General features: G+C 35.8%; 2 protein-coding genes across 3 annotated transcripts in view; both read left to right on the forward strand.

Moving 5' to 3' along the window:
* Positions 1 to 2,913, forward strand: part of htatip2 (HIV-1 Tat interactive protein 2) — a 37,854-nt gene extending 34,941 nt beyond the window's left edge. Inside the window, exons 4-8 of one of the 2 annotated variants that reach the window (XM_081355172.1) lie at positions 382 to 565; positions 742 to 849; positions 1,265 to 1,402; positions 1,536 to 1,597; positions 1,752 to 2,906. In XM_081355172.1, coding sequence (XP_081211298.1) covers positions 382 to 565; positions 742 to 849; positions 1,265 to 1,402; positions 1,536 to 1,597; positions 1,752 to 1,971 — 712 coding nt within the window. In that variant the 3' untranslated portion in view covers positions 1,972 to 2,906. Of the gene's footprint in view, positions 1 to 381; positions 566 to 741; positions 850 to 1,264; positions 1,403 to 1,535; positions 1,598 to 1,751 lie in introns of both variants that reach the window. The other variant, XM_081355171.1, reaches the window with a different exon arrangement.
* A 455-nt stretch (positions 2,914 to 3,368) lies between these two features.
* Positions 3,369 to 14,757, forward strand: part of prmt3 (protein arginine methyltransferase 3) — a 56,140-nt gene continuing 44,751 nt past the window's right edge. Inside the window, exons 1-9 of the mRNA XM_081355449.1 lie at positions 3,369 to 3,460; positions 3,697 to 3,808; positions 4,290 to 4,372; positions 4,456 to 4,505; positions 4,611 to 4,716; positions 6,059 to 6,215; positions 8,238 to 8,382; positions 10,279 to 10,344; positions 10,866 to 10,987. Of these exons, the coding sequence (XP_081211575.1) occupies positions 3,400 to 3,460; positions 3,697 to 3,808; positions 4,290 to 4,372; positions 4,456 to 4,505; positions 4,611 to 4,716; positions 6,059 to 6,215; positions 8,238 to 8,382; positions 10,279 to 10,344; positions 10,866 to 10,987 (902 nt within the window). The 5' untranslated portion in view covers positions 3,369 to 3,399. The remainder of the gene's footprint in view (positions 3,461 to 3,696; positions 3,809 to 4,289; positions 4,373 to 4,455; positions 4,506 to 4,610; positions 4,717 to 6,058; positions 6,216 to 8,237; positions 8,383 to 10,278; positions 10,345 to 10,865; positions 10,988 to 14,757) is intronic.

The following is a 14,757-nucleotide window of genomic DNA, read 5'->3' on the forward strand; positions in this document are numbered from 1 at the left end:
CAGAGATAGTAGTAATAATAATAAAGAGCATGTGCAAAAACAACAACAAAATTGCAATAAAATGATGAAAAATAACGATAGTAATGAACAATAATAGAAAATATAAATAAATTGCATGCATGAAATAAGCTCTCAAGTGGCTGGCTTCAGTTCTCAGATAATAGGCTAAATATATTTCAGCCCAGTTGCTATTAATTTTTCTCAGTTTTATTATTCAGGTAACTTATTTACCACACCCCTGCTGAAACTGCTGTACAAATATCACTAGCAATAGCAAATCTAATAGCAAATCTGTTCATTCTAGTTCACACGTGCAAATTTTGCAGTGTCATTGTGATGTTGCGAGATTCAAATGGTTATGCAATAATTTCTTCATTACAGAATGGATCTGAAAGCAATGGAAGAGAATTACCGGCAGAAGAACAGAACGTGCTTCATTCTCGGCTCTTCTGGCGAGACTGGAAAGGCGCTCTTGAAAGAAATAGTGGAGCGCAACATCTTCTCCAAGATCACTCTCATTGGACGAAGGCAGTTAACCTTCGAGGATAAAGCCTATGAAAATTTGGTAACGTGCCAAGTTTGGGAATGTTCTGTTTATGTACAGTAGTCCAAAAAGAATACCATTGTATTGCATAATAAAAGATCTGGGACAAGAGTTTGTGTGTGCAGATGACATTTGGTGTCATTTTGTAAACGTTATCATGGTCTTAACATTCATTAGCCGCCTTCTCTTCTCTTCAGGTGCAAAAGGTGGTTGATTTTGAGAAGTTGGAGGAGTACGCTGAGGCTTTTCAGGGACATGATGTGGGATACTGCTGTCTAGGAACAACCAAAGCCAAAGCAGGAGCTGTATGTTTCAGATGTCATCTTTATAGACTGTATTAATGCATGAAGGACTTTTCTCCAGAACCGTAGTTGATAATGCTTGAAATTAGGGTCTGTTTCAGCCGTTTCAACTCAAACAATTCTTAAACAAGCAAACTTTTGTATAATAACAAAGATCATTATTGGGAATAAAACCTGAAAATTGGCAATGTAAGTAAAGATGAAAAACACAACTTTCTGTTTCTCTGTAGAGTTCTCAAAAACTTCGGAACCACATAAATGATCTAAGTTGATTTGACAAAAGAAAAAATGTTGTGGTGATAAATCATGAAAATAATGTGCTAACAATGCAAGTTCATTTCATGTTCCTTTCCTGTGGTAAATTTGGCTAATTTCATGATAAATAACGTTACTTATTCCATTTTTAATTGGGCTACAGGAAGGGTTTTTTCGTGTGGATCATGACTACGTCCTCAAGTCCGCAGAACTTGCCAAAGCAGGAGGTTGTTCCCATTTTCACCTAGAATCCTCCAAAGGTGCCGATAAAACCAGCAGCTTTCTCTACCTGAAAACTAAGGTATTATAACACCCAATGCAACATGTCAACCTAGATTTGTTTGCTTTTTTAATGGCTAAAGAAGCACACTCTTGTGTTTTAATGTACTTCAATCCAAGCACTGAACAATGCAGTAACACTGGTGTGTTTACAGGGACAGGTTGAAGCAGAAATTGGAGACCTCGGCTTTGAGCGTTTCTCCATCTACCGACCAGCGTGAGTCCTACTTTTTTGTTCCTGAATTGCTGAATTAAAATCTGTTGTGATTTCTGAGGTCATACATACTTGTGTATGAAGTGCATATCTGCTTGTTCAGATATTTTTAAATCATCATTTGGTCTGTTGCTCATATTTGCTTGTTTATTTCTAGGGTGCTCCTAGTGGACAGACAGGAGAGCAGGCTGGCTGAGTGGATGGCCCGGACATTTCTTGGTGCGTTCTCCTCCGTTTTCCCTACCGCAATGTCCATCCCCATCACATCAGTCGCTAGAGCTATGCTTGTCAACACACTCCAAGATGGAGAGCAGAAAGTGGAAATTCTTGAAAACAAGGCCATATACAATCTTGGTAACATTGGAGACAAAAAATAACACTTTCCTTTCCACGTTTTTAAATTAAGTGCAATTCTGGCATGATTTGTGTGCAAGATAAGCCAAAATATTATTTTAATGCAGTTTACTTGGATTCTATTATCATATTGAGTGTTTTAAAAACATATTTAAAAATGTTGAGTACTTCTTTGTTCTAAATAAGGGTTATATGTGCTTTTCTATGATTCGCTTTGGATTCTGGTGCTTTTTTTTTTGTTATTTAATTGTATATGGATCTTGAAAAAATAAATTATATTCATACTTGATCTCAACTATTGTGTATAGTAATATTATTTTGTGTGTTGTGTCTGAAAAGTGGATTAAAACATTCAGCTTTAGTTGGTCATGATCAGTTTTGGGTGTAATGCATTACTAATTAATTACTGTCATTTAATTACTTTTCCATTGAAAAGTAAAGTAAGGGATTACTCTTAGTAGCTTAATTAGTTACTTCTGATGTGCTTTATAGACAATAGAACAATTCTACATAAACAATATTGGATTGAGCATCAACTTTTAATGTTGTCTACTGTTAACATGTATGATTTTAATCAAACCTTCTCCCTTTAAATATGTTAAAATACAAGAATAATTTCTGCAATTTTATATTATTTATTTGAGAGAATTAAAAGAGCCGTTTCATGTCTAACCTTGTGTTGTTCAACTGGTCCAGGTTGATATGGGAAGTAATAAGTAATGCAATTATTTTTTAGAGAGCGGAATTAGTAAAGTAATCTGATTACACTGTTGAAAATGTAATTAGCATTTAGCATTTATTAGCTTTAGATTGACAAATGTACGACACCGCATAACACATACTATACGAGCTGTTCAGCATATACAGTTTAGTTGCATTCAGAACATCTGTTTTTGAACGTGGCAACTTCAACTGCTATTTATTAACCCATGATCCAATTTTTAATAAATTATCATTATTTTTCACTTTGTGATTCTGAGATTATTTTAAACCACACTAAAAGAGTTCACGTGTGCTTGACACTTAATGCTTTTCCTTCTTGTCTAAATTATGAATTAAAAATGTACACACAAGATGTGAAGAAATAAACAAAATTTAGTGCACAATTTAAGCATAAGCCTTAAATACAAATATTATATTGTTATATTTTTATAAGCCTTACAATATTAATTATAATACAATGTGAACTCAACTGAGTCCAAAGTTTTGACTGGTAAGCAGTGAGTGTTATTCTAAACACACAGAAAGACATGTCTGGTTCAGTCGTTGTGTTGAGTTGAAGTGGAACCTACATAAATGACTTCTTGATGTTTTGTTAATTATTAGTAGGTTCTAGAAAGAGACACTGAGGTATTAACCGAGTCTTCTTTTGCTACATATGCTGCATGTCATCATTATTGAGAAAACAGCGACCTCACATGGCGATAAAAGGGAAGTACACCTGAATAAGAATGACCCGGATGGGAAACACTCGAATTCAAGAGAGAGACTACAACATGGAAGCGTACACAGGTACACGTGAATGTTTAAAATGTGATGTATATATTTGCTTTAAATTATGATGCGATTTAAACTGCCTTATTGTAACGAATCTGAAGAGTGTATTGTTAATCCTAGAGGATTTTTTTTTCTAAATGGTGTAATTCCGCTACCAATAATTAGCCTATGTCAAAGGTTCTGACCGGTTGTTTAGAAGATGTTGTATGGATGTGTGATTTAAGACTATGTAACTGTTTCGTGCCACGTAGGTGATGATGTGTGTGATGATGTACCCGAGCTGTCTGACAGTGATGAAGAACAGTGGCAGTCAATGGAGGAGGGATCTGAACTCATAACAGTCCTGTGTGTGCTGTGTGACAGGTGACATTCAATACAAACTGTATTAATTCATGTTTATATTGTTCTATATTATCATCATGATTCTTCCTGACAGAAATCTGAAAGATTACTTTGTGGATTGTGATCCGCTCATGTTTGTTTCAAACTTGTATTTCAACTTTATTTATATAGTTGTCTGATATCTCCAAATATGACAGCTAGCTTGCAACATTTCTAATTTAATCTATTAAATATTTTATTTTATTTGATCTATTAGTTATAGTTTACGATAATAATAGCACTGATTTGAACACTATGAATATTTATTTATTTATTTATTTAGACTTGCAAAACTGTATGTCTCTTCACGTTTAGTTCAGTAAGAATTTGTATTTTTGGGTGAACTGATCCTTTAACAGCTGCAATTACCTTTTTGTACATGTCAAGTCATATACAACTTATTTACTACCGGTAGGATGAGGGGTTTATGTGTACTCGTGCATCTGTGTCTCACTTTAAACAGGACTCTCGCCTCTGTGTCTGAGACATTACAACACTGTAAGGCAGACCATGGTGTGGATATTCCAGAACTTGTTCAAAAACACAGTAAGTTTTCCAAACCAAGGACTGCTCAGTGTTCTGAGTGATGTCTGATGTATCTTATATATAATGTTTTAATTCCTCTTTAGGGCTTGATGATTATAGCTACATTAAGATGATAAACTACATTAGGACTTCAGTAAGTATCCATTTCATTCATATGGTTCAAGTGGATATTGGTGACAAGATGACTTGAAGCCTGACTAAGTTTGTGTTGTGTGTTTTTTTTTTTTTTTTTTTGTAGAAATGTTCTGCAGAGAGTTTGTTACTGGCTTCAAATGGCCCAGTGCCTTGGAACAGTGATGAATATATGAAGCCAGTATTACCAGATGACCCATTACTGCAGATAGGTATGAGAACTATTATTTTTGTCTAATTTCTAAAGACAAATTCCCATCCATATATGTTTACGCACACACACACACACACACACACACACACACACACACACACACACACACACACTGTCCAAAAGTTTAGGGTCGGTAAGATTTTTTTTTTTAATGCTTTTGTGAGAAATACTCTTATGTTCACCAAGGCTGCATTTACTTGATCAAAAATATAATAAAAACTGTAATATTGTAAAATATTATTGGCATTAAAATAATGTTTTCAATTGGAATATATTTAAAAATGTAATGTATTCATGTGATGGCAAAGTTGAATTTTCAGCATCATTACTCGTCTTCAGAGTCACATGATCCTTCAGAAATCATTCTAATACGCTGATTTGATGCTCAAGAAACATTTCTTATTTTATCAACAATTGTGCTCCTTAATATTTTTGTGGAAATCGTGATACTTTTTTATTTCCAGGTTTCTTTGATGAATAGAAAGTTCAAAATATAAGGATTTATTTGAAACAGAAATCTTTTAGTAAGTAAGGCTTTTTTTATGTAACACCTTTTTTAAAACAGTGTGTATAATATAATATTATAGTTTAAGAAAATAAAACAACTATAAAATAAATCAAGGAAAGGCCCTAGTGAACAAATGTGTTTTAAGATACTTAAATACTGAAGAGTCGATCTGTCAAACATGATTCCTAAGATCTTGACCTGATTACTGGCTTTTAGAAATAGAGAAACAAGATACGGAGCAATAGATGTTCTCCGTGCATCATTATGATACTGTAACAAGTACCTCTGTCCTATCTTTGTTTAGCTGTAGATAGTTCTGAGACATCCACAATGTAGTCCAGCATGGTGGAAATTAAATTGTGGGAATCTCTATCTGGTGCAAATGAAAACTAAAGCTGCGTGTCAGCATACTGGCTAAAGGAAATAATGTACTGTTCAATTACACAGCTAAAGGAAGCATGTATAGGTTAAAAACTAGAGGACCCAAAATTGAGCCTTGAGGAACACCTAAAGATATAACCTAACGCCTGGAGGTGTAGGTACCCAGTGCAACATAGTGTAGTATTTCCTGCTACTTAAGTAGGATCTGAACCAGTCTAAGACAGGACCTGATTACTTAGGAGGACCTGATTACCCAGTTCGAGTAGAGTCTCATAATCAATAGTGTTAAAAGCATCACTCAAATCTAAAAGAACAAGGATTGCCAAGTTACCCGAGTCCCAAATAACTTGCAGATTGTTTGAAACCTTAATGGCTACACATGGTGTAAGTAAGTGGTAAACTTTCTTGCGTGTTTTAAACGCATTTGTTCTACTGGCTTACATTTTGTCAGATGTTGAAGAGTTGAGTGAGGCAGCAGCTGTGACGTTGAGCCCTTCGGCTGGAGATCGGGTCCCGGCTCTGCTTCAGAGAGCCAGCCAGGCTGAAGACAGAGCTCAGAGAGCGGAGGAAGCCTTGGCCCGGGCAATGGAGGATCTGCACAAACTCAAGTCAGTATAACATCAACCTCACTGTGGTTTCAAAATGTAAAGAAAATTGAATTTGAAAAAAGGAAGGAGCGATAGTTCACCCGATAGTATATAACCGCCCCTTTTTAGGGGAAAACAAGCCAGACTTCCCATAGACTTCAATACAAAATAGCGGCACAAAACAACGTCCGTACACAGCTGGCAGACGTGTATAACTTCAGAAATCACTTAGATGAAATTTGTCGAGTAATTATATGTCCACCCTGCCTTCCATAGAGCGTAAACGATAAATTTATAAACTTAATTTGGGCAACTTAAAAACATATACCGTTTCATTCTACCAGTGTCAAATTGGTCTAACAACCCCACCCAGTGGTTTACCCGGACATTTACTCGTACCTCATCGAGTCACCAGGTAGCCAGTGAATGATTTTACTACGGTTTACTTACGGAAGTAAACATCTTTAAATGTATAATATTGTGTCTTTATATTTAGAGTAGCTACTGAGTGCACTTTTCTGTCCAGCTATACAACTAGCCTGATTTAGCTTTCGACAGCATTATCCGCAATTCATGATATTTCCATAACAGCAAGATATTGATGATGATGGCAGGCAGAGATGGGCATAAATACATGGAAATGTATTTAAAATAAAATAAAAAATACAAAATACTGTGTGGAAAAAAATAATTAAATACAAATACATAATAGGGGTAGCCTACTGTGTGAAATGTTTAAATACAAATTACATGTTTGTAAGGGTTAGTACACGTCCTTAATCCGTTACTGTGTATGGCGCTCGCCGGATTGTTTTCCCCTAAAAGTGGGCGTGAACCTTTTCAGAGACGTTCTATGACGCTACGCCGGTTGTATGTATATATATATATATATATATATGTATATGTTAGCATTTTTTTGTTCATAAAGTTACAGTAAATGGGGTCCAGTGTTGTTTAGACTAATTAAAAAAAAATTAACATTTTCGTGCAAACTATTTCTTAATGTACCTTACTCTTAATGTAAGAGTGGGCACAGCCATTGTGACTTGATTTTGTTGAGGCTTCCGGTCTTATCCGCTTCCGTTTTTTTTAGCTACGCAAAAACTGTCCGTTATGCCACTTGATATTGCAAGCTGGTATTTGTTATCATATTTTTTTTTATTGTCGTAATCATAAACACTGGTTTGTAGCGCAAATTATCTTAACATTTACTGCATTTTGATATTTTTCCAGTTATTTACTATAGCGGGTAATGAATCGGACGTGTCCACACAATCACAGAAAATAGCTTACTTCTGCATTGATAAAGGTGAATACCTTTAAATACAACTTAAGCTTTGTGGACAGTATATGCGACACACAGTCAACCCACATAACCAATATGAACTTGATTTCAGTTTTTAAATTGTAAAATATGAACTGCGCTCATTTTTTCTTTTGTTTTTTGCATACTTAACTATCAGTTGATGTTACAAATTCTGTCAATAAAGCTGAAGTTGTATCTAAGACTAAACTTTACTTGCATCAAGTGAAAAGTCTTACAAAGATGCTTGGAAATCAGTTTAAGAAAAGAACATAATCCAGTTTTGTACTTATCATAAAGATCAGTGGCATTTAACAGTAAATATATTGCAACTTATTTTATCTCTTTAGTTTATACCTTCTTTCATGTTGGGACCAGATAATAATTTTTAACCTGAGCTGAACGAGCAGTTGAGATAATGGCAGAGTCTGCAAACATTTGTTAAGAAAGAAAGTGAAGTTATCTTCAGAGCTGTGTGTGCAACTCCAACATATGTGTAATGTACAAGTGGGTCCAGCAGGGTGCAGCATAGAGTTTCAAAGGCACTCACTGAAGTGGATAGAGGTGCAAAAAAAGAGGCGGGGCAATAGAAGTTAGAGATGGGGTAAAATTCCACTGCAGTGGTTAAGATTTTGAGTGAGCACTCACATGCACATGCACGTGTGCTGGTGGACTGACCAGGCCTTCTTCTGTCTTAATATATATATATGTGTGTGTGTGTGTCGTTTGCATTGCCCCAGATTGTTGGCACAAGGTCTAGTGCTGAACGCAGGCACAAGTCGTGGCCCTCCATGCTCAGGGGCCATTGCTGAGTTGAGAGAAGATGAAGACGAGGCCTACTTTAGCTCTTATGGGCATTACAGCATCCACGAGGAGATGCTGAAGGTAGGTCTGTCCCCATCTAACATATATCTGCGGCCTTATTTGCTACCGGTGTGGGTAGAAGGTCATAGGCAAGTCATACTTTGTGCAAACTCCTTGCAAACAGATGCAATAGTTCGCCCTATGCAGCAGATTTGCATTATTCACCTTGATTTATTTTTCCACAGTGCCATTTTTGAGATTTATGATTAAGATTTCATTGTTTGAGTGCTCTAACTGCAGTAAGGGTGAGGAGCGTTTGGATCATCAACTCTCATACTGCAGTACGTCCTGGAGAGGGCCAGCGATTGGTGCCTCCTCCAACTTGCATTTAGTGGCGATTTGCGTCAGAGTTGAAACTCTGCAGAGGAGAGGCGAGCTGTATGGTGCAACGCAAGCGCTGACGCCTTTTACTGTCCACCGTAAAATGATGCCATTTACCGTCATGAGTCAGATGGCGCAATCTTTAACCCTTTTAACTAACGCACGACTTTCTGTGCAAGGAAAGTTAAGTGAACTTTTTTCATTATAGGTTTTTTTTTGTGTGCATTTGAAAAGAGACCGTAAATAGGTTTAATGACTGAAAAGTACAAAAGTTAATTGAATTTATAAATATATAAATTGAAAGCATTTTTAAATGGATCAGAGAAGCGTAAGAATCAGATCCCACTGTATAAACAGACATTCTGAAAATAAAAAACATGTCCTTCAGAAATCATTCCAGTATATTAATTTGATGCTCATTTATTATCAATTATTACTGATACTAAATTATTAATAATGGTTTTTGCTGCTTAATATTTTTGTGGAAACTGTGAACTGCGTTTTTTTAGGATTCTTTGATGAATAGAAAGAATAAAAATATAAAAAGAAAGAAAATATAAATCTTTTGTGACATTATAAATATCTTTACTGTCACTTTTGATCAATTTAATGTCCTTGTTGAATAAAAGTGTTAATTTCTTCTTCTTTTTAAAACAAGAAATCATACTTACCCCAAACTTATGAATGGTAGTGTATCATTTCCACAAGAATATCAAAAATAGATGAAGAATGATTTCTGAAGGATCATGTGACACTGAAGACTGGAGTAATGATGCTGAAAATTCAGCTTTTAAAAACATATTTTATATTTTAAAATATACAAATAGTAAAAAATTACTATTTGACTATTTTTGATCAAGTAAATGCATCCTTGGTGAGCATAAGAGACGTCTTATCATAATTATTCCAAACTTTTGACCAGTGGTGTAAATGAAAAATGTCCAGAATAAATCGTAAAAATTCGAAACAAATTTTGAAACATCCATTAACATTCTTTTAGGGTTTCTTTTTTTTCTTCTTCTTTTATTTTTGACAAGTAAGGGCAGAATGTTTAATCATGCAAAATAGGCCCTCATTTTTTTTTTCTCCCCCGATATGAATATAACTGCTCTGGATTGTAAATAGCTTCCGGCATCATGTATGTTCTGGGTGGTACTTAGTCTGACTGGCAGGTTAATTAGCCATTTCTGGCTGAAATTCTGCTGGCAAAGCAAGAAGTGTCGGGGTCAGTTTCATTTAATTTCATTTTTCATCTCTACTCCCTACAACAGCGACAGACCCCGCCAAAAAATAAATAAATAAATTCATTACCAGTCACACATCCTGTGATTTGCTTTCTAATTCAATCTTGACTGTTAAAAATGAGATTTTTATTTCATGCTGCTTAACAATTGTTAATTTGATTTCTAGCGTGCTCTTTGACTGTCAGCTTTAACTGTGGGTATGACGTTAAAATTAAATTTTTGCTCTGAATGATTGGATCGTGTTCAGCGATTTCTCTCTTGTTGGGATGGGTGCGCTCTGTCTTCTTAATGGAAAGTATAATGGTGACACTGTGTCATTACTTAGGACTTTGGTTGTCTCGTTTTCCGACAGGACAAGGTGCGCACTGAGAGCTATCGAGACTTCATGTACCGCAATATGGACGTCTTCAAGGACAAGGTGAGTATGGGACTCTTGAAGCCCAGCCACTCTGACATTTTTAAGCGTTGTAGAAAAAGCTACGACGGAGTAACGATTGCAATGACAGGGCTGATTTAAAAACCCCTTGCATTATTCCAAGCAGCAGTATTTTTTTTTTAAAGGAGGGTTCTTATGTGTCAACTGCAGTGGGCTGATAACAGGATAATGGTGGTTCAACACACACACACACAATATACACCACAGCTCATATACAAACCATTAATTCTGCGCTGACATTAGCTAGATCTGCTTTAGCCGAGCGCAGTTGAACATGGATCCCGAGGTGACGCGCTGATCTGGAAAGAAAGGGGTTGGGGGTAGACGACGAGGCGCTTATCTCGCCCATCCTGCTCCAGCCAGTGGACTCTGGCAAATAAGGGTTAGACCCTGTCAGCATGATAAATGCCTCGAGTGCCATTATAACACATCTGCACACTCAAGATGGCACAGACAAGCTGGCATAGCGTGGAAAGGTTACGTCATGCTCCTTTAACCCGCAGGTGGTGCTTGATGTGGGATGTGGTACGGGAATCCTCTCCATGTTTGCCGCCAAAGCGGGAGCCAGGAAGGTCATTGCTGTCGACCAATCAGATATCATTTACCAAGCCATGGACATCGTCAGGTGAGTCAACATCGGACTGAAGTAATGAACCGTTTCTTGGGTGTATGAGAAAGGCCGTCTTGGGTTAAGTGTTCTTGTTTTATTAAAAACAAGGTATAATATTGCTCCATTGGATAAATACAGTAAAACAACATTGATGTTCAGGAAACACCAAAGATTAAGGCCTTTAATGGCTTCTAGTGTTTTCCCCAAGGATTATTTCCCAAATTCGTTCACTTTGTGACCTGTTCTTCTTTCCATTCTATGCAGTTCTCCAAAAACTATCCAGCTTCCCCTCTATGCCCTGCACGCATGTTTCGCCATTATTAAATGGGCTCAACGATAAGAATGGTTTTTGTTTTTCTAACCTCACCACAATTTATGTATGTGCTTGAAATATAGTTTTCTTTACTACATTTTCTTTCAAATTATTGATTTGTATTATTTATTTATTTAAAAAAAATTACATTTATGTTTTGTCATATATATATATATATATATATATATATATATATATATATATATATATATATATATATATATATATATATATATATATGAAGAGTTCAGATGCAAAAGCCTCTAAGTGCCATCCGAAATTTTCTTCTAGAATGATCATTTTTTATCAAGCTCGTATATTTAAGTTCAGTAATTTCACTTAAATGGCAATGAAAATTACCTATTAATTGTCATTTAAGTGAAATTACTGAACTTAAATATACGAGCTTGATAAAAATGACCATTCTAGAATAAATTTTCAGATGGCACTTAGAAGCTTTTGCATCTGAACTCTTCATTTATATAAATATGCAAAATATTTATGTTTTGAATGTATATCTATATACAGTAGTCTATATATAATATATATATGTGTGTGTGTGTGTGTTTTTACTTAATGTTTGGTTCTTTTTTTACTTAATTAATTCTTTTTACAAAAGAAAATTTGCCACAATCTAGAAATTATACGGTAACACTTTATTTTGATTGTCCACTTTAGACATTCTACTATCTATAAGTAATTTTGCAGCTACATGTCAACTAACTGTCATTAGAGGATTAATAGACCGTCTGCTTAATATCTGCTAACTCTTTATTTTGTTGGTCCCCCAACAGATATTCTATTGACCTAAGTAACTTGGCAACTACAAATCAACTTGTTCTCCTAACCTGAACCCTAACACCTAACCACAACCTAACAGTCTACTGACAGTCTACTACAGCCTACTAATACTCTAATGAGAGTTAATTGACATGTAGTTGAAAAGTCACTTATAGTCAGTAGAATGTCTAAACTGGACTATCGAAATAAAGTGTAACCAATTATACAGCTCAGATTTAGGCTAACGCAATGAATTCAAAAACCCACTTTTTCTGGGAAACTATGGCATACTATGGAATGACTGATTAATACTGAAGACTAATGGACTACCACAAGTCAATTTTACACTTTTGATCTATGTTAGCCAGCTAGATAACATTATATTGGTGACAAATCAGCAGATTTGCAACAACAATGTGGAATAAATCATAGAAAACCAAACAAAAGTCATAAAAATGGTTGTACAAGACCAATTAATCTAAAATGTGTGGTGACGACGCAGCAGTAGTTCTATCTACTGGCCAGAGAAACACTTGGCCTGGCTTTATCACCCTGCAATTTCGTCCCCAAACTAGTGCTCTTTTTATTGGTCTCAGTGGTTGACTTCAGTGTATTTGCAGGCTGCAGTCACGTTCCTAAAGGCTTGCCATTTACCTCTACCCAGTCGACTTCCAATCTCCCCCACTTCCACCCGGCTCGGTGTCTCACGCACGCTAAACATACAAATGGACTCCAGCCTGCACTTTCTGCTTCCTTTTACGACCTATCCGCCCCTTAAAATTACCACATGCATCACCTCCGAGGGCACTTCCATTTCTTCCTAGAGCAGGAATATACTTTTATTTGTTGGAGTTGAAATGTTCACCACATGTGGTGTCTCTGGGAGATTTTTTTTGATTATGGTTATTGTTATTATGTAAGTCTGAGGAGTCGAAGCAGGCAGGAGGATGAAAGTAAAATGAAGTTTAATTTTACAGTTCGCTGGGCCGCTGTTGGGCCAAGGCCTCCTACATGCTGCCTATGTGTGTGTGTGGGTTTTACAGAGGTGATGTTTCTGGCGGCCATGATGCTTTATGCAGTTTATAGAGATAAGAATAAAGAATCTCGATTTTTTTTTTTTTTTATTGAATGCTAAATATATACAAGAAAGCAGTATTAAAGGAATTAAACACTTTGACAGAAATGCATGTACAATGGAGTTTTTTCCATATACGTCCATTTTAAGTATTATTTACTTTTACTATTTGAATAATTAAAGCAAGGTTCCTCAAATCCAGCCCTGGAGGGCCACTGTCCTGCAGAGTTTAGCTCAAACCATGATTGACATCACCTACCTGCAATTTTCCAGTAACTCTGAAGACCTTGACTAGTTTGTTCAGGTGTGTTTGATTAGGGATGAAACTAAACTCTTCAGGGAAGTGGCCCTCGAGGATTTGATTTGAGGAACACTGCTTTAAAGTGACTAAAAATGAGGGAATGTGCAGTTTGTCATGAAAGTGCCAAGAATATTAGCAACAACTCAATGCAGAGTTTTGAGAGTAAACCAGAGTTGTACAGGAGAGTAAGTGCAGAAAGTGTCTACTTTTTTTATGGAAGCGCATTTTAGTTTTATTATAGTTTTATTCATTTTTAAATTTTTTGTAATTTCATTATGTGCTTTTGTCATTTTATTAGTGTTTTATTGTTTTATTCAAGCTTAATTTCACTTAACAGAAATGTTTTTAATAGTTTTAATTTTAGGGGGCATTTACGTGACACCACTTTCAACTAAACATGGGAAACTTCATTTACACCGTTGATTTAAAACAATAGCATTTTGGGGGCCTGAAAACGCACACTTTTGAAAACGGGTTTCAAAGTGAAAGGTTCTGGAAACGACACCATTATCGTCTCCTTGTAAACTACAAAAACGTGAATTTGTGAAAACAGTGACATCATGCGTATTACGTGTTCAGTCTATAGGCGTGTAGTTTTTCTTTACAAGGCAACATCGCCAACTACTGGCCTGGTGTGAATCGCAAGGAAAAAGGAAAAACTTTTCCATAGTAGTCATACCCTTAGTTAACAACAACCCTGCTTTGTGCACTTTAAATAAATATTTTTAGCTGTTGTAAATAAAACAAAGATTATTGGAGTATGTTTTACACGAAAATACTATTTCAATCTTTCTACCAAAAGACATAATCGACTTTAAAATACTTAAATTCAATCGCTTGTTGTTTCTTTGCAATTATTTGTCACATTTGCTAGAAATTTTAGTAAAATTTGTGCGCAAATGATTACAAAGTAAATTGTAAGTGAAGACTCCTCTAGATTCAAATGAAGAACTTTTTTTCCACAAAACCTTTGGTGTTGCACTTGTATTATGTGAAATGTTGCCCTGGCTTTTCTTCCGTAAGTGTTTTTTACTAATGGTTTAGAAGCATTTACTGCAGAAATCCATATAATCCCCACATGATCTCTACAATTTAGATACTTATTCCCTAGATTACACCACTTAACACCAGTCATGGTGGCGATTTGGTGGATAATCCAGTCTGTCATCATCACATTACATCTTTAGTCCCAGTGGATCAATATTCTTTGATCATATTCCCTAAACCAAGTACCATCCCGTAAAGGGAAGTGTTAAAGTGTCCCAAATCCCCCCTCCTCTTCCCCCCCACCTATAGCTGACATTGTCCTCTAAATT

This window comes from Scardinius erythrophthalmus, assembly GCF_964197995.2.
Source record: "Scardinius erythrophthalmus genome assembly, chromosome: 2".
Lineage (NCBI taxonomy): Eukaryota > Metazoa > Chordata > Actinopteri > Cypriniformes > Leuciscidae > Scardinius > Scardinius erythrophthalmus.